The sequence below is a fragment of the Aethalodelphis obliquidens genome, unplaced genomic scaffold (genome assembly GCF_003676395.1).
Source record: "Aethalodelphis obliquidens isolate GAN/ISIS:26980383/991018 unplaced genomic scaffold, ASM367639v1 scaffold8, whole genome shotgun sequence".
Taxonomy (NCBI): domain Eukaryota; kingdom Metazoa; phylum Chordata; class Mammalia; order Artiodactyla; family Delphinidae; genus Aethalodelphis; species Aethalodelphis obliquidens.
This window is the reverse complement of record NW_020837952.1, coordinates 1,775,583-1,796,360: the sequence shown is the minus strand read 5'-3', so window position 1 is coordinate 1,796,360 and position 20,778 is coordinate 1,775,583. Positions and strand designations below refer to the sequence as shown.

General features: G+C 38.8%; 1 protein-coding gene across 2 annotated transcripts in view; it reads right to left on the bottom strand.

The window, feature by feature from the left end:
* The window catches only part of SPATS2 (spermatogenesis associated serine rich 2), a 136,268-nt gene that overhangs the window by 63,714 nt on the left and 51,776 nt on the right, over positions 1 to 20,778 (bottom strand). For both annotated transcript variants that reach the window (XM_027106174.1, XM_027106173.1), the window contains exon 2: positions 11,910 to 12,180. In XM_027106174.1, coding sequence (XP_026961975.1) covers positions 11,910 to 11,934 — 25 coding nt within the window. In that variant the 5' untranslated portion in view covers positions 11,935 to 12,180. The remainder of the gene's footprint in view (positions 1 to 11,909; positions 12,181 to 20,778) is intronic.

Below are 20,778 nucleotides of genomic sequence, written 5' to 3'. Positions count from 1 at the left end.
GCAGAGCACAGGCTCTGGACGCGCAGGCTCAGCGGCCATGGCTCACGGGCCCAGCCACTCCGCGGCATGTGGGATCCTCCCAGACCGGGGCACAAACCCGTGTCCCCTGCATTGGCAGGCGGACTCTCAACCACTGTGCCACCAGGGAAGCCCCAAATAGGAAATTTAACAGGGAAATCCTGGAAATGAAAGAGCCATAGAAAAGCTAGATACGGAATTCCCTGGCGGTCCAGTGGTTAGGACTCCATGCTTTCACTGCAGAGGGCCCAGGTTCCATCCCCGGTTGGGTACCTGATATCCTGCAAGCCACATGGTGCAGCCAAAAAAAAAAAAAAAAAAAAAAAAAACAGAAAAATGAAAAGCTAAACTTTCTACACATCCCTAACTAAATGAGAAACTCTGTACAGGTACAGGGGAGACCAGTGCAAAGTCAAAGTCAAAGCAAAATTGAGAACTGTCTGAATTTTGAATGTGCTCCCCAACCCACATAGATCAATCAGCAGAGGATAAGAGTCTATAGGTTTGAGATGTTTGAGCACAACCTTGGTCCAAATCATTGGCTGAGCACTGAACACTGCAGACACAGGGACAACCCATAAAAAAACAAAGCTAAAAAATAAAAATTACAGGGGCTTCCCTAGTGGCACAGTGGTTGAGGGTCCGCCTGCCAATGCAGGGGACGCAGGTTCGTGCCCCGGTCCGGGAGGATCCCACGTGCCGCAGAGCGGCTAGGCCTGTGAGCCATGGCCGCTGGGCCTGCGCGTCCGGAGCCTGTGCTCCGCAACGGGAGAGGCCGCAGCGTGAGAGGCCCGCGTACCGCAAAAAAATAGAATAAAATAAATAAATAATAAAAATTAGAATTTAAAAATGTGCAGATATATTAGTGGCTGTACACATGGAGGAGGTAGATTCTTCAGTTTTAAGTCCAGACTAATTCTTTAAATACCCTCCGAAAATTAATACCAATCCAGAGTTAACACAATATATTATCTAAACTATCCACTTTTTAAAAAAGCTTTAAGAAAAGAAAGATTCACTCATATACAGGAAAAAACCCAAACACCTGTCAATAGAAACTTATTCTGAGAGGGTTCAGTTGGTGCACTTAACAAAGACTTCAAAACAGTTAATATAAATATATTCAAAGAATTAAAGGAAAATATGGTCATACCAACTCAGCAAATAGAGAATCTCAATAGAGAAATAGAAACTATGAAAAGGAGCTAAAAAGAAAGTCTAACTGAAAATACAATACCCAAATGAAAAGCTTACTACATAGACCTAATAGCAGATCTGAGATGGCAGAAGAATCAGTGAAGTTTAAAAGAAATCAACAGATGGGGGGCTTCCCTGGTGGCGCAGCGGTTGAGAGTTCGCCTGCCGATGCAGGGGACACGGGTTCGTGTCCCGGTCCGGGAGGATCCCACATGCCGTGGAGCAGCTGGGCCCGTGAGCCATGGCCCCTGGGCCTGTGCATCCGGAGCCTGTGCTCCGCAACGGGAGAGGCCACAACAGTGAGAGGCCCACGTACCGCCAAAAAAAAAAAGAAAAAAAGAAAGAAAGAAATCAACAGAAATTAAACAATCTGATAAGTAGGAAAAAAAACAAGAGAAATGAACAGAGCCTCAATCACCTGTGGGATAACACCAAGCTTACCACTATACATATAACAGGATTCCTAGCAGGAGAGGAGAGAATGAAAGAAGCAGAAAAAAAAATTTTTTTGATGAAATTATGGCCAACATTTGATGAAATTCCCAAAAGGGCCATACCAAGCTGTATCACAGTCAAACTGTTAAAGACACGGAGAAAATCTTAACGGCAACAGTAGAAAAATGACTCATCACAAACAAAGAATAATATGACATATTCGGTGGAATGGCATATTCTAAGTGCTAAAAGAAAAAAAAATGTCAAAGAAGAAGTCTATATCCAGCAAAACTATCCTTCAAAGGTGAAGGTTAAAATATAAACATTCCAGACTTTTAAAAAGGCTAAAAGAATCCATTCCTGTCAGATCTGCCCTACAAGAAAAACTAAAGGAAATTCTTCGGGCTGAAAGGAAATAAAACCAGACAGGAACTAAAGTCCAGAGGAAGGAATTAAGGGTACTCAAAATGGTAAATATTTGGGTAAATATAAGAGACTATGGGGACTTCCCTGGTGGCGCAGTGGTCAAGAATCCACCTGCCAATGCAGGGGACATGGGTCCGAGCCCTGGTCCGGGAAGATTCCACATGCTGTGGAGAAACTAAGCCCGTGCGCTGCAACTACTGAGCCTGCGCTCTAGAGCCCGCAAGCCACAACCACTGAGCCTGTGTGCCTCAACTACTGAAGCCCCCGCGCCTAGAGCCCGTGCTCCACAACAAGAGAAGCCACCACAATGAGAAGCCTGTGCACTGCAACGAAGAGTAGCCCCCGCTCGCCACAACTAGAGAAAGCCCGCATGCTGCAATGAAGACCCAATACAGGCAAAAATAAATAAATTAATTAATTTTTTTAAAAAAAGAGACTATGTATATATTTTTTTCTCTTTTCTTCTCCAAATTTCTCCCAAAGGTATAAGATTGTTTAAAACAATAAATAACATGATATTGTCATAATTATCATATATAGTTATATCATACATAGATATATGTGAAAATAATAGTACAAATCAGAAGGAGAAACTGCAGTTTGCTAAGCTCGTTATGAAGCTATTATTGTAAGCCTGGCAAGTGAAGCAATATAGCAGACTGTTTAAGGATACCAAATCCCAGTCTGGCACCAAATTCCAGATTTGGTCCTTAGTAGCTCTGAGGCGTTGGGGAAATAATTTAATATCCCTGTGCCTCAGCTTCTTCACTTGTAGAACAGAGATAAGAAAAGTAACTACGTTAGAGGGTATTTTTGTGAGGAATTAAACAAGGTAATATACATAAACCCTTAGAACTGTGTCTCCAAATATTTTGTGTTAAATAGTATTATTCATGAGATGATATCTAAACAAATGACATATGCATATCTTATTTCTGTACACTGTCATCTCTTGAACTTCAAACACTGCTATGAAATAGAAACTATTACACGTGCCGCAACTAAGGAGCCCACATGCCGCAACTAAAGGAGCCAGCGAGCTGCAACTAAGGAGCCCTGGAACCACAACTAAGGAGCATGCCTGCCACAACTAAGGAGCCTGCCTGCCCCAACTAAGACCCGGTGCAACCAAATTAATTAATTAATTTAAAAAAAGGAAACTATTATTATTTCCCACTGAGAGGGAAATGGGTCCCCAATTCAGGTCTTTCTGACTGAAAATACTCTGTTCATTCTCAACGTGTCTACATCTTCACTCAGGCCAAGGTGGAAGTCACAAATGACAAGCCTGGCTTGGGTTCCACCCCTCTGAGGATGAGTCTTGCCTCAGCTTTTGTTTCAATGTCTGCAACAACTGATTATAAATGTTGCTGTGATTCTTGCACGGCTTTCCATGTGGTTTGAAGCCAGTTCCCCAGGCTTGTTTATCATATTTATTTTACTGCATTTAAAAAAAAATAACAAATGTTTGGACAACAAACTAGGGCTTATATATTATTCAGCAGAATAGGGAAGGATTCCCTACCTCATCTGGTAGGGAAGGATTAATTTTTTAAAAAGCCTCTTTTCAGGATCATGGAAAGCTTCTACTCTTCTGATGTAACCAATTCACACTCTAGCCAGTAAAAACAAGACAGTCTGTTTCTTCACATCATCTCAAATTCTGGGTTATATCATTTAACATTTGCAAAGCCCATGGGCTAAGCAGTTTCTTATTGAGAGTATAAAAGAGGTCGACTAGCTTGTTATATGTTTATTTATGATTTGCTTTTCATCTTCTGAGAACTGCTTTTTAAAATATATTATCCATGTTTTTAATAGATGATTCGTGTACTTCTTACTGGTCTTGAAGTACTATTTTCAGATTAAGAGTAACATCTCTTAAAAAAAAAAAGAGTGTATATGTATATGTATAACTGATTCACTTTGCTGTATACCTGAAACTAACATTGTAAATCAACTATACTCCAATAAAAATTTAAAACAAAATAAAATAAAATTACCCCGTAAAAAGAAGAATAAAACAAAACAAAACAAAACAAAACAGGAGAGGCAATGAGGCTATACTAGAGCAAAGTTACTGTATTTTACCAGAATTAAGTCAGTATTAGCCTGAAGTAGCTTGTGGTAAGTTAAAGGTGCATATTGCAACCTAGAGCAATCACTAATAAAGTAACTATTTTAAAAATAGCTTTAAAAAAATAAGAGGAGGGACTTCCCTGGTGGTACAGTGGTTAAGAATCTGCCTGCCAATGCAAGGGACACGGGTTCAATCCCTGCTCCGGGAAGAACCCACATGCCGCAGAGCAACTAAGCCCGTGCGCCACAACTACTGAGCCTGTTCACAACTACTGAAACCCGCGCAGCTACAGCCCATGCTCCGCAACAAGAGAAGCCTCTGCAATGAGAAGCCTGCACACCACAACGAAGAGTAGCCCCTTCTTGCCGCAACTAGAGAAAGCCTGCGTGCAGCAACGAAGACCCAACGCAGCCAAAAAAACAAAAACAAACAAAAAAAAACACTAAAAAATATGTTTAACACAAAAGAAGGAAATAAAGGAGTAACAAAGGAATAAAAATGAGACATACAGAAAACAACAGATGGCAGGCATAAACCCAATCATACTGATAAATACTTTCAATGTGAAGAACTAAATAATCAAAATGTAGAGTTGTTAGACTAGATAAAAAGCAAGATCTAACTACATGGTGCCTACAAGAGACACCCCTTAGACTGCAAGACACAAACAGATTGAAAGTAAAAGGATGAAAAATATATTCCCTGAAAACAGTAACTGTAAGAGAGCTGGAACGGCTATATTACTAGCAGAAAAACTAAAACTTTAAATATATTACTAGAGACAAAAAGAACATTTTGTAATGATAAGAAAATCAATACATCAGCAGAATATAACAATTATTAATCTATATACACTTAATAACAGAGTCCTAAAATATGTGAATTAAAAACTGACAGAATAGGGTTTCCCTGGTGGCGCAGTGGTTGAGAGTCTGCCTGCTGATGCAGGGGATACGGGTTCGTGCCCCGGTATGGGAAGATCCCACATGCCGCGGAGCGGCGAGGCCCGTGAGCCACGGCCGCTGAGCCTGCACGTCCAGAGCCTGTACTCCGCAACGGGAGAGGCCACAACAGTGAGAGGCCCGCGTACTGCAAAAAACAAAAACAAAAACAAACAAACAAAAAAACTGACAGAGTAGAAAGGAACAATACACAATTCAACAATTACAGCTGAAGATTTCTATACTTTTCTCTTAGTAAATGACAGAACAAGTAAACAGAAAATTAGTAAGGATATAGATGACTTGAACATCATGATCACCCAACCTAACTGACATAGATAGAACACTCCACCCAACAACAAATCAATACACATTCTTTTAAAGCACACATGGCATATTCTCCAGAACGAATCATATACTAGACAAACACATCACAAGAATGGAAAACTACAGACCAATATCTCTCATGAATACAGGTGTAGAAATCTATGACAAACAGAAATCAGTAACATAAAAAAAGATACATACTATGACCAAGTGGGATTCATAACAGGAATGCAGAATTGGTTTAACATATGAAAATTAATTAATATAATGCTTTATATAAAGGACAAAAACACATGATCATAACAATAGATCAGAGTTTCTCAACTTCAGCAGTATTGACACTTTAAATAAAGCCATGCACATCTTTGTTGTGTGGAGCTGTCCTGTGTAGTGCAGAATGTTTATAGCATCCTGGACCTAAATCCACTAGATGCCAATAGAACCCTAGCCCCAAGCTGTGACCACTAAAAATGTCTCCAGACATTGCCATATATCCCCTAGGCAGCAAAATCATCCCTGTTTGAGAACCACTGAAATAGATGCATAAAAAACATCTGACAAAATCCCAATACCCATTCATGTAAAAACTCAGCAAGGTGCAAGATAAGAAAAGAGAGGAACTTCTTCAAACTGATAAAGGGCATCTAGGAAAAACCTACAGGTAACATCATACTTAATGGTAAAAGACTAAATGCTTCTCCTCAAGAGTGAGAACAAGGCAAAGATGCCTGCCCTCACACTTCTTTGCAACAATATACTGGAAGTCCAAGCCCATGCAAAACGCAAGAAAAAAGAAATTACAGTCATCTAGAATGGAAGAGAGGAGGAAAACGAACTTTATTCACAGAGGACACAGCATTATATATTGAAAATCTAAGTTATCAACTAAAAACTACTTGAACTAATAAGTGAGTTTAACAACAACAAAAATCAAATGTCTCACTCACAACAGCATCAAAAAGAATAAATTACTGGGACTTCCCTGGTGGCGCAGTGGTTAAGAATCCGACTTCCAATTCAGGGGACGCGGGTTCAAGCCCTGGTCAGGGAACTAGATCCCATATGCATGCCTCAACTAAGAGTTCATGTGCCACAACTAAGGAGCCAGCAAGCTGCAACTAAGGAGCCTACCTGCTGCAACTAAGACCTGGTGCAACCAAAATTAAAAAAAGAATAAATTACTTAGGAATAAACTCAACAAAGGAACTGCAAGGTCTGTTCGCTTAAATCTATAAAACATTACGGAGAGAAAGTAAGATCTAAATAAATGTAGAGATATGCTATGATCATGAATTGAAAGACTCACTATTGTTAAGATAACAATTCTCCACAAATTGATCTATTGATTAATGCAACCTCTATCAGATTCCAAGCAGATATTTTTGTATGAATTGACAAGATGATTCTAAATTTCTAAGGAAACATAAAGAAACCAGGATAGCCAATAAAGCTTTGGGGGAAAAAAGGTTGGAGGATTTACTCTACACCTTACTTATTATACTATACTTTAAGAAAAGATAAACTGGGTTTTATCAAAATTAAGAACTTTCACTTTTAAAAAGACACCATTGGGAATTCCCTGGCGGTCCAGTAGTTAGAACTCTGCGCTTTCACTGCCAAGGGACCAGGTTCGATCTCCCGTTGGCGAACTAAGATCCCACAAGCCACATGGTGCGGGGGTGGGGTGGGGGGTGGAGCGGTGGGAAGACACCATTAAGAAAATGAAAAAACAAATCACAGACTGGGAAAATATATAAATATATTTGCAAATCATGCACCTGATAATGGACTTGTATTCAGAATAAAAAATTCTTACAACTATAAATGGAGTATAACCTTTAAAAATTGTGAATCACAAAAAGAAAAAAATTGTGAATCACTATGTTGTACACCTGAAATTTATATAATATTATAAATCAACTATACCTCAATTAAAAAAAAATTGTGGGGGGGAAGAAGACCTACAACCCAATTTGTAAAAATGAATAAAGAATTTAAATAGACATTTCACCCAAAAAGATATACAAATGGCTAATAATCACATGAAGAAATAGTCAACATTATCAGTCATTAAGGAAGTACAAATCAAAACCACAATGAAATATCAGTACACACCTAGTAAAAGAGCTATAATAAAAAAGACACCATACCAAGTGTTGGCAAGGATATGAAGCATCCAAAACCAACATTTATTGCTGGTGGCCTTATAAAACGGTCAGCCACTTCGGAAAATAGTCTGGCACGGCAATTTCTTTGAAAATTAACCAATTCTGCTCCTAGGTATTTCTCCAAGAGAAACAAAAACATATGTCCACACAAAGACTTGTAAGCAAATGTTCATAATTTATAATTGTTCATAATAGTCAAGACTGGAAATAATCCAAATGAATAATCAACGGGTAAATGGATAAACAAAATGTGATACAACCTGTGATATTGTAGTATAATAAGAAATAAATATTTTGGTCTTCATCCCCAGTTCCTGGCTAAGTACTCCTAAAACCTTTGTAACTCCCTAAGCTGTAAAGGTGCTAGGAGCATTTTCTGTTCTAATATTTGGTATTTGACTCTAGTTCCTAAGAGATCACAAATGCCTTGAAATTTCCTGGGTGATGGGAGCATCTTTAGTTCTAAGGAAGCAACTTGGTGGGTTCCTGGACAGCTTCAAGATGGAGGCATGGTCACCAGAAAGATCAAGCCATAATTAAGGCTTGGAACTTTCAGCCCCACACCCATCCGTTGGGTAAGGGAAAAGAGAGGAGTTAGAGATGAGTTGTTAATACTCAATCACATTTATGTGATAAAACCTTGAAAAAAATCTCTGAAGTATGGGGTTCAGAGAGCTTCCAGGTTAGTGAACCCATCCATGTGCTAGGAGGGTAGTACACCTCAACTTCAAGGAGACAGAAGCTCCTGCACTGGGCACCCTTCCAGACCTCACCCTATATACCTCTTCATCTGGCTGTTCATCTGTATTCTTTATCACATTCTCTTCTATGTATATAAACCAGTAAAAGTAGTAAGTGTTTCCCTGAGTTCTGTGAGCATTATAGCAAATTACTGAACTTGAGGAGGGGGTCGTGGAAACCACCCGTTTGTAGCCAAGTTGGACAGAGGGGTAGATAACTTGGGAGTCCACTACTCATGATTGGTGTCTGAAGTGGGAGCAGTCTTGAGGGACTGAGCCCTTAACCTGTGGGATCTAACGCTAACTCCAAGTAGACAGTGTCAGAATTGAATTGGATTGTAGGGACACCCAGCTGGTATCAGAGAACTGGTCAATGTGGGAAGAACATCCACACTTCTGGTCACACAAACATCATGAGTAGCAGAGTGTAAAAAGAAACAGGGTTTTTCCTTTTTATACCTTAACGCTACTCAGCAGTAAAAAGGGGCAAGCTACTGATACATTAAAAAACATTAAGGAACCTCAAAAACATTGCACTAAGTGAAAGAAACCAGACACAAAACCATATTGTATTAATCTGTTTATATGAAATCTCTAGAAAAGGCAAAACTAAAGACACAGAAAGTAGATCAGTGTTTGCCTGGGGTTGAAAGCAGGAATTGATTGTAAACAGGTAAGAGTAAATTTTGGGGGTGAGGAAGGTGTTTTAAAATAGGATTGTGGTGATGGTTGCACAACTGCATATATTTACTAAAAACAGGATATTCCCTGGCAGTCCAGTGGTTAGGACTCAGTGCTTTCACTGCCGAGGGCCTGGGTTCAATCCCTGGTCGGGGAACTAAGATCCTGTAAGCCTCATGGCGAGGCCAAAAATTTTTTTTTTACTAAAAATAATAACATTGTCCATTTATAATTGATGAATTTTATAGTATTTAAATTATACCTCAATAAAACTGTTTTGAAAGGGTCTGGATGTTACAGCACTGTCAAATCACTATAAAAGAGTTTCTAGGGACTTCCCTGGGGGTCCAGTGGTTGGGACTTCACCTTCCAATACAGGGGGTGCTGGTTCAATCCCTGGTCGGGGAGCTAAGATCCCACATGCCTCGCGGCCAAAAAAACAAAACATAAAACAGAAGCAATATTGTAATAAATTCAATAAAGACTTTAAAAATGGTCAACATCAAAAAAATAAAAGTTTCTAAACAGTCTCCATTTAAAAATATTTCTCTAGTTCACAGATCAGACTTTGAGAAGCACTGATCTGACTTCTGCTAGGTGTTGGCTAAAAGGCTTGGAGCAATCAATGGCTGCAGCTGAAAGTGACCTTAATTTAAGCCATACAAGTTTAACTCCACTAAATATTGCATTAAATAAGAAATTTACCAGTATTACTGATATAGGAAAATATGGAAACATGGTCTACTGCGGAATAAAAACATAACTTATTACAAAATGACACTTAGTAAATGAGTTGTCACTAGAGAACAGAAACTACCATAGTATCTATCTTTTTAATGCATTTTAACTAAGCTGATAAAGTGAGCATAATTATTTGGACTAATAAAACCCAAAACTATGAAATTTTAAATATATAAATGAATTAAATGAGATAGAATTTTATAAGTATTTTGTATTTTGGGGGGTTCAAATATCAGTTATATATATATGTATATATTTGTTTCAGAGAAAGTCCTAACAACATATAAGCTTTCTTTTGTTTCAACTAAGTGTAAATCTAGGCTACGTTCAATCGAAATTTGTTAGCACTTAATGCCTATGATGTGATCTAAAATTTATATTCATTTTACAGCAACTGGATAGCAGTTATAGAAAGCAATGATACTCTTTTATAGCTCTGGAACAACACAGGCATGAAATAAACAAAGACTCTATAGTTTTTAAAAGGTCAAAGCAATCTGAAGTCAACTTTTTAAGGAAAAATTAAATATTAAACTTTTTAGATGAAATTTTAAAAACTTTTCAGTTGATAAGTCTCACTCCACAGAAGAGTTCAGCTTCTTTAGTAATCTAACCATTCCTTAGATCTCAGATTTTCTTTATACAGGTTTTCTATACAATGAAACTACAGCTTTCAAAACCACAAGCAGCTGTGGTATATTGTTTTCGTATAATGAGATTTTTGATTTGGCCAGTCAAAATTAAGTTTAAAAGCATTTCCTTCAACCTAAATGTCCATCAACAGATGAATGGATAAAAAAGATGTGATACACACACACACACACACACACACACACACACATATACACACAATGGACTACTACTCAGCCATAAAAAAGGAATGAAATAATGTCATTTGCAGCAACATGGATGGACCTAGAGATTATCATACTAAGTGAAGTAAGTCAGAGAAAGACAAATAGCGTATGATATCACTTATATGTAGAATCTAAAAAAATGATACAGTGAACTTATTTACAAAACAGAAATAGACTCACATACGTAGAAAACTAACTTATGGTTCCCAAAGGGGATAGTGGTGGGGAGAGATAAATTAGGAGTTTGGGATTAACAGATACACGCTACTATACCTATAAAACAGGTAAACAACAGGACCTAATTATAGCACAGGGAACTATACTCAATATCTTATAATGACCTAATGGAAAAGAATAGTAGGTATGCATGTGTGTGTGTGTGTCTGTATATACCTGAATCACTTTGCTGTACACTTGACACTAACACAACATTGTAAATAAACTATACTCCATTAAAAAAAATTTTTTTAAGCATTTCCTTCATATTTAACACGTGAGACCTGGGTCTACAGCTTTGTTTTGAATTAAAGAACATTAACTTTACATTGAAAATTAAATTGAGGGGAAAAAAATCCAGGATAGCTATGGTCATTCTTTTAACAAACATATTCCAGTTATGTGTGACAGTTCTAGTGCTATTTGTCCCTTTACATTTTTGCAGCTATTCTTGGAAAGCTGAAAAAGTGACTTCATCGTCTTTGTTGTCCCTTCCTCCTTATAAGTACTCTTGATATTTCTTGACTCTTTGCAACTTATATTTTACTTTATACAAAAAGCTAGAGTCATAATCCCAGAAAGAAAGCTAAAGAAGGAATCGATGACTAGAAGCATTTACTCTTGCTTCATTTCCTGCCTCCGAAGAAACATCAACTCACAGGATACAGAATATCCTGTAGTAAGTTATCTCCTACCTCTTCTAACATATGTTCACTCTCCAAAAAGTGCACTTTCAAGATGCATTTGGCTTTCCTAAAAGTATATTAATAAGTTTATAAGAGTAGAAAAGCAATTGTTATATGAATTAATTCACAAACTAGTAACACAAAAAGCTATAATCTAATATCCACAAATCCTTAGGTAGTTAAAGGCACAACAGATAAAGCTGTGAATGTTCCATACTCTTCTAAAATTAATTGTGCAGTCATGACAGAAAGATAAGTTATAACTATCAGTAGTATTGCACTAGGTGAGGAAAAGCATGACATCACTCAAAACACTCAAAACTATGTACAGATAGAAATGGTGATCATTACTCCACAACTATGCTTTTAACAATTTATGCCCACGTGGAATCTTACCCTTCTGGTTTTGTTTCCTAGACATTTCAGGTTTTTTTAATCTCAAAAAATCCAGAAGAAAAGTATCCTTTTGCCTTGTCTTGGTTCTGATTGTAGTGATCTCTGATTTAAAAACAGGCAACAGAAGGCTGTAGTTGGAGGTGATAAATATAAAAATCCTGGTTATTCAAAATTCTATTCACTAGCTGTCGATCTCCTTTTCTTCTCTCGTATCAACTTCTTGTCAGGAAATATCATTGCAGACATTCATGTCTCTTTTTCCAGGGAGATTCTGGGGGGAAAACACACACACACATATTCACTATTAGAGTAACAGTTGTACAAAATTTCTAAGAGATATCCACAGGCTTTATTTTATACTTTTTCTAAATGAAACTAGTTATTAAAAGAAAGTACTCTAGAAAGAATATATTTATAAAAAGCAATATTTTAATTAACACAACATGTTACATCAACTATACTTCAATTTTAGAAAAAAGTTTCTCAAAAAATAAGAAATCACTGTAAACCTTAAAAACAAGCAATATTTTGCTCTTTAAGAAACATTAATCTTAGAATCAAACCATCTTCTTAGTTCAGAAAGCATGTTTTCTTATTCTTCTTAGCTTGTATCTAACTCAAAATCTTATCCCCAACCTAAGTGTCCATAAAAAGAAACGTAACAGGTGGATGGACCTAGAGTCTGTCATACAGAGTGAAGTAAGTCAGAAAGAGAAAAACAAATACCGTATGCTAATACACATATATTGAGTCTAAAAAAATGGTACCGATGAACCTAGTGGCAGGGCAGGAATAAAGACACAGATGTAGAGAATGGACTTGAGGACGTGGAGGGGGGAAGGGGAAGCTGGGACAAAGTGCGAGAGTAGCACTGACATATATACACTACCAAATGTAAAATAGACAGCTAGTGGGAAGCTGCTGCATAGCACAGGGAGATCAGCTCGATGCTCTGTGACCACCTAGAGGGGTGGGATAGGGAGGGTGGGAGGGAGGCGCAAGAGGGAGGGGACATGGGGATATATGTATACTTATAGCTGATTCACTTCGTTGTACAGCAGAAACTAACACAACATTGTAAAGCAATTATACTCCAATAAAGATATAAAAAAAATCTTATCCCCATCTCTGCCTCACAGACTAAAATAATTACTTCTTATCATTCCCTAAGATCTCTCTTACCACCTGCTCTTCCTGTCCAAATCAAGGGTCTTTTCTCTTCTTCTAGAATTTCCTTTATCTAACCGCTCCTCAAGTTTCCCAATTCACATATAGTTGCAAGACACTTGGGGTGGGGAGGCGGTGAGTGGGAAGGGGAGAGGATAAGGGGAATTTAATTTGATAAGGAAAACTCAAACATCAAAATTCGGATTAGTCAATACTACAGAAAGCTTTTATAAGTTGCAAAGATACAAATGCTTTTTTTTCCATATTACTGAACATTTAAAAAATACATGTCCAGGGACTTCCCTGGTGGCGCAGTGGTTAAGAATCCGCCTGCCAATGAAGGGGACACGGGTTCGAGCCCTGGTCTGGGAAGATCCCACATGCCGCAGAGGAACTAAGTCCACGTGCCACAATTACGGAGCCTGCGCTCTAGAGCCCACGAACCACAACTACTGAGCCCGTGTGCCCCAACTACTGAAGCCCATGTGCCTAGAACCCGTGCTCCGCAACAAGAGAAGCCACCACAGTGAGAAGCCCACGCACCACAACTAAGAGTAGCCCCCGCTTGCTGCAACTAGAGAAAGCCTGTGTGCAGCAACGAAGACCCAATGCAGCCAAATAATAAATAAATAAATAAATAAATAAATAAATAAATAAAAATACATGTCCAAGATTTCTGGGTAAAGAAAGCATGAGGAGGATCATAGAACTCTTATACCTGGACACCTGATAGGATAAACATTTTAAAAAACGCAACCCAAGAAGGAAATGAGAGTGATCTTATATGAAATACTTTCCAATGTGGAAGGAGGAGAATGAAAGGGATAGTCATGGGTAAGTTTAAAAAAAAAAAAATCCATCAAGAGTAAGAGCCTCTTAGGGAATTCCCTGGTGGTCCAGTGGTTAGGACTCCGCGCTTTCACTGCCATGGGCCCGGGTTCAATCATTGATCGGGGAACTGAGATCCCACAAGCCGCAAAGTGTGGAAAAAGAAAACAAAACTCTATAAACCACTATGGGACCTCAGGAAAAGGAGGCTGAACCTCTGGGGCCTGCCATCTTCCAGGGCATTAAGCCACATTGGGAGAATCTGCCAAAGCTTATGTTAATACATGGAATTTACCACTGGATAAAGTAGGCCTGATAGAAAACATTTTATGAGACTTTAGAAAAAAGAACAGAATTCAAATCACCAAAAATGATTAAACTCTTTAATGGCAAGCTCTTCTCTACCTTCATGCCCTTAGCTTGAAAAGAGTATGAAAGCAACAATCAACCACTAACCATAGTTGATAAGCAAGATTGGGTGGGGATAGGTCTCAAATTAGGTGGGAAACATATCAAGGATATTTCAACGATCTCTCTCAAATAAAAGGTATAAACGGAACTGTTCCACATAAAATATAAAGAAGATCAATAAAAATGACACAGCAACTATCAAATATCCAATAACAAAAGAGAAAGACAATGAGAGAGAAGAAATTACTACGCAGCAGATGAAGAACCCAACCTGGAAAACAATCTAATCCCGCAAAACCAAAAGCAGATTCTCCCTTGAATACTTATTTGAATACTTCAAATAAGAATGTAGAGGGCTTTGGGCTTCCCTGGTGGTGCAGTGGTTGAGAGTCCGCCTGCCGATGCAGGGGATGCGGGTTCGTGCCCCAGTCTGGGAAGATCCCACATGCCGCGGAGCGGCTAGGCCCATGAGCCATGGCCACTGAGCCTGTGCTCCGCAACGGGAGAGGCCACAGCAGTGAGAGGCCTGTGTACCGCAAAAAAAAAAAAAAAAAAAAGAAAAAGAATTTAGATACAGGGCTTCCTTGGTGGTGCAGTGGTTAAGAATCTGCCTGGCAATGCTGGGGACATGGGTTTGAGCCCTGGTCCGGGAAGATCCCACATGCCACGGAGCAACTAAGTTCATATGTCACAACTACTGAGCCTGCACTCTAGAGCCCGTGAGCCACAACTACTGAGCCCTCACGCCACAACTGCTGAAGCCCGCACGCCTACAGCCCGTGCTCCACAACAAGAGAAGCCACCGCAATGAGAAGCCCTCACACCGCAAGGAAGAGTAGTCCCCACTCACCGCAACTAGAGAAAGCCCATGCACAGCAATGAAGACCCAACGCAGCCAAAAGAAATAAATAAAACAAATTTAAAAAAAGAATTTAGATATAATAAAATAAGAGCTAAGAAATAAATTAAAGAATGAATAAGAATAAATAGAATGAAAAGAAAGATGTCTGCAAAGCTGAAGAAAACCTGAAAAACAAAACACCACAATTAAAGGTTCAATAAGATGTCAGAAACAGCAAGAAACAGAAGAGATACAGAGAAAACAGAATGAACGGAGTGGAGAAAGGCTTTCAGAATTGAAAAAAAACAAATAAACAGATATTAAAGCAATTAGAAGATAATATTAGAACATAAAAATGATCCAATCTATGGATAATTAGAATAAATATAATAAACTCAAAAAACATAGGACTCAATAAAGGGAACAGAAAAAACATTCACAGATAATATACAGGAAAAGCCCCTTAAAATAAGGGACCAGTATCATTCACTCCCCACTGCCAATCCATCAGAAGAAATCCTATCTGTTCTACCTTATGCATACACCAGAACTGGACCGCTTCTTACCATCTCCACTTGTTACCACCCTTATCTAAGCCACAATCATTTCTTACCTGCATTGCTATGATCAAGACTGTAATAGTCTCCTAAATGGCATCCTGAGCCTTCTATTCTGCCACTCTCTGGCTTCTATTTCACATAGCTGCTTTTAAAATTATAAGACATTGTGTCCCAACTCCACTGTTCAAAGCCCTCTAGCAGCTCCCCATTTCATTCAGGGTAAAAGCCAGAGCCCTTAGAGTGGCCTAAAAGGTCTTACCTGCTCTAACACCCTGTCCCCATCCTCGCTTTATCTCTCTGACCTCACGTCCTACTACTCTTCCTCTCCGGTACTCCACACCAGCCACACTGGCCTCCTTACTGTCCCTTTTATAACTTAGATATGTTCTCACCTTAAGGCCCTTAAGGTGTTGCCTCTGCCAGGAATGTTCTTCCTCTAGATATCTACATGGATACTTCCTCACCTCCTTCAGGTCTTTTCTCAAATGTTACCTTCTCTGTGGTTATTCATGAGAAACTACTGAACTTGGGGTAAGAAAAGAGAGAGTCTGTGGCATTATTGCCTAAAGCTACTCCCATCCCCAGAGGTCAGTGGGAAAGGTAGTTCTACCAAGGTGGCGAAAGCCATGAAAACCAGTAGCTTCACTGACAGAGGGCTGACTTGATTTAAAGCAAAGCACAGAAAAACCCCACGCCTATCCGCATTGTCAGTAAGAGTTTGCATTCTTGGTGGCAAATGAAAAAGCAAGACCAAGGGCTCAGCGAGCCTGAGGTTGCTGTCAGTGCAAGCAATGGACCAGCAGACTAGACAGAAATTAAAAAAGGAAATCTGGAAACGAAACTTAAGGGACCTTGATAAATGCTCTACACATCTGCACTGGAGAGACTGGAAAGGGCCCACCAGGAGCCTGCATCAACAGGCAGAAAAGACACAAAAGGGCCCAGTAGAAAGTAAAGTTAGGGCAGACTTTTAAACTGTCTGAACTTTGAAGGAGCTTCCCCAACACACACAATGATCAGCAGAGAGAGGAAGCCTTACTGGCTCAAGGTGTTTAGCACAATCTTTGACCAATCATTAACTGACCACTAAGCAATGCAGATACAGGTGTCACTCCAGGAAGCCAAACTTAAAAATTAAAACAGAAATTAAAAAAACAGAAACAAAACTGAGCAGATATCAGCAGTCACACACCAAGGAGAAAGATTCTACAGATTGAGTCCAGGCAAGTTACTTAAAAAACAACAATAATAACAAAGCAACAACAACCCTCAAAAGGGAAAAAAATCAGAATCCAAAATTGCTACAACATATTATGTAAAATGTCCACAGTTTCAACAAAAATTTATGGGATGTAAAGACGCAAGAAAGTGTGACCCAAACTGAGAAGGGGAAAACGACCCCATGTGATTGCAAACATCCCTGTGTAGGCTCAATGCCAGATTTAGCAAACACAGACATCAAAGTGCTTTAAAAGACTCAAGAAAATTATATGAACAATGCCTTAAACAGATAGAAAATCTCAACAAAAAGGCAGAAATCATAAAAAAGAGCCAAATGGAACTCTAGAGTTGAATACTACAGCAGAATAAAAAATAAACCTGAAGAAAGAGCAACAGAAATTATCTAATCTGAAGAGAGAGAAAAGAATAAAGAAAAACAAACAGAGCCTTAAAGACCTGTGGAACAAGTGTACCAACATACACAAATTAGGAGTTCCAGAAGAAGTGGAGAGAAAGGATAGGAAGTGACCAAAAACAATACAAACTGATTTTTAAAATTAATCTACACATTAAGAAGCTCAATGAACCACAACTACAAAAACACAGAAGTCCGTACCTAGACATGTAGTAAAACTGATGAAAGCCCCAAACTGAAAATCTTGGGAGTAGTAAGAAAAAAACAACCCATCATTTACAGGGAAGCAAAGATATAACTAGTGGCTAACTTCTCATCAGAAACAAGGGAGGCTAGAAGGCAGCGAGATGACATATTCAAAATGCTGAAAGGAAATACTGTCAAGCAAGAATTCTGTATCCAGATAGCTAAACTGTCTTTCAGAAATGAAGGTGAAATAAAGACATCCCCAATAACTCAGAGAATCCACTGACACCAGCTGGTAGCTTAAATCTACACAGAGAAATGAAGAGCACTGGAAAAAGTAAATATATGGGTAAATATAAAAGAATGCGTTTTAAAAATTTTATTCTCTCATACAGAGTGAAGTCAGAAAGAGAAAAACAAATATCTTATATTAACACATATATGTGGAAACTGAAAAAACTGGTATAGATGATCTTAACTACAAAGCAGAAATAGAGACCCAGACGTAGAGAACAAACATATGGATACCAAGGGGCAAGTGGGGGTGGGGGGTTGGATGAATTGGGAAATTGAGGCTGACTATTGATAGTATGTATGAAATAGATAAGTAACGAGAACGTACTGTATAGCACAGGGAACTCTACTCAATGCTCTGCGGTGACCTAAATGAGAAGGAAATCCAAAAGAGAGGGCATATATATATATACACACACATATAGCTGATTCACTTCGCTGTACAGTATAAACTAACACAATACTGTAAAGCAACTATACTCCAATACAAAAAGAATAAAAAAATTATTCTCTTAAATTATTTAAAAGACAAGATTGTATAAAGCAGTAATAACAACACTGTACTGTTGGGTTTATAACAAATATAGACGATATATATGACAATAACTGCACAAAGGAGGGAGAAAGACAAGCTATCTTATAGAATTAAACTAGTACTAATCTAAAGTAGACTCTGGGGACTTAACCTGGTGGCGCAGTGGTTAAGAATCCGCCTGACAATGCAGGGGACATGGATTCGACCCCCGGTCCGGGAAGATCCCACATGCCTCAGAGCAACTAAGCTTGCGGGCCACAACTACTGAAGCCCGCGCGCCTAGAGCCCGTGTTCCACAACAAGAGAAGCCACCACAATGAGAAGCCTGGGCGCCGCAACAAAGAGTAGCCCCCACTCGCCGCAACTAGAGAAAGCCCACATGCAGCAAATGAAGATCCAACGCGGCCAAAAACAAAAAACAAAACAAAACAGTATGGTATTGGCATAAAGACTGAATTTAGATGAATGGAATAGAATACAGAGCCCAGAAATAAACTGTCACATGTATGGTCAAATAATTTTTAACAAAGGCACCAAGACCACTCAATGGGGAAAGAATAGTCTCTCCAACAAATGATGTTTGGAAAACTGGATATCTACATGCAAAAGGATGAAGCTGGACCCATCACTTACACCATATACAAAAGCCAACTCAAAATGGATTAAAGACCTAAACATAAGATCTAAAACTCCTAGAAGAAAACACAGAGGAAAAGCTTCATGACATTGAATTTGGCAATGATTTCTTGAATATGACACCAAAAGCACAGTTAAAAAAGCAAAAATAGACAAACAGGACCATGTGAAAATTAAAAACTTCTGTACATCAACAGAAATAATCAAGAGTGAAAAAGCAATCTATGGAATGGGAGAAAATATTTGTAAATCATTTAACTGATAAGAGGTTAATATCCAGTAGATATAAAGAACACCTACAACTTAACAACAGAAAAATAAATGACCAACTTAAAAATGGGCAAAGAACTTGAACAGACATTCTCCAAAGGAGATATGCAAATGGCCAAAAAACACATGAAAAGATGCTTAACATCACTCATCATTAGAGAAACACAAATCAAAACCACAGTGAGGTATCATCTCACACCCATTAGGATGGCTGCTACCAAAACCAACAACACAAAACCACACATACACACACAAAAAAAAACAGAAAATAAGTGTTGCTGAGGATGTGGAGAAATTGGAACTCTTGTGCACTATTGGTGGGAATATAAAATGGTGCAGCCACTATAGAAAATAATATGAAGCTTCCTCAAAACTTAAAAATAGAACTACCATGAGATGCAGCAATCCCACCTCTGGGTATATATCCAAAAGAAATGAAAGCAGGATGTCGAAGAAATATTTGCACATTCATGTTCACCGCAGCACTATTTATCAATGTAATAGACAAGAGGTGGAAACAACCCAAATGTCCATTGATGGATGACTGGATAAACAAGATGTGGCATATACATACAAAGGAATATTATTTGGCCTTTAAAAAGAAGGAAATCTTGATACATGCCACGATGTAAATGAACCCTGAGGACATTATGCTAAATGAAGTTTCAGTCATAAAAAAGAAAAATATTGTAAGATTCCACTTATATGAGGTATCTAAAGTAGTGAAATTCATAGAAACAGAAAGTAGAATGGCGGATGCCAGGGGCTGTAGGGAGAGGGAAATGGGATATTGTGATTTCACAGGTACAGGCATACCTTGGAGATACTCCAGGTTCAGTTCCAGACCACCGCAGTAAAGTGAACATCGCAATAAAGCAAATCACAGAAATTTTTTTGGTTTCCCAGTGCCTATAAAAGTTATGTTTACACTATACTGTAGTCTATTAAGTGTGCAATAGCATTATGTCTAAAAAACTGTACATACCTTAATTTAAAAATACTTTATTGCTAAAAGAATGTTAACCATCATCTGATAATGCAAGATTGCCACAAACCTTCAATTTGTAAAAAAAAAAAAAAAAAGCAATTATCTGCGAAGTGTAATAACTTAGAACACAATAAAACAAAATATGCCTATAATTTCAGTACTGTTGTGTCTCAGGGAATAGGGAGGCCTGAGGAGAGGGAGAGAGACAGGGGAATGGCCAGTTGGTGGAGCAGTCAGAACACACACAACATTTATCCATTAAATCTGCCTCCCATATGGGCGTGGTTTGTGGCACTCCAAAACAATTACAGTCGTAACATCAAAAATCACTGATCACAGATCACCATAACAAACACAGTAGGGTGAGCACCCTCGCCAGACTGGTTAAAGGCGCGGCCGGTCGTGTGCGCTGCTGGAGGGGCGCGGGCTCAGAGGGCACCATCAGACCTGAGGTGGCAGCCGGAGCCCGGGAGGCGCGGGGACGCGTCTGTCACTGCCCCGGGGGACGGTCCCCGGG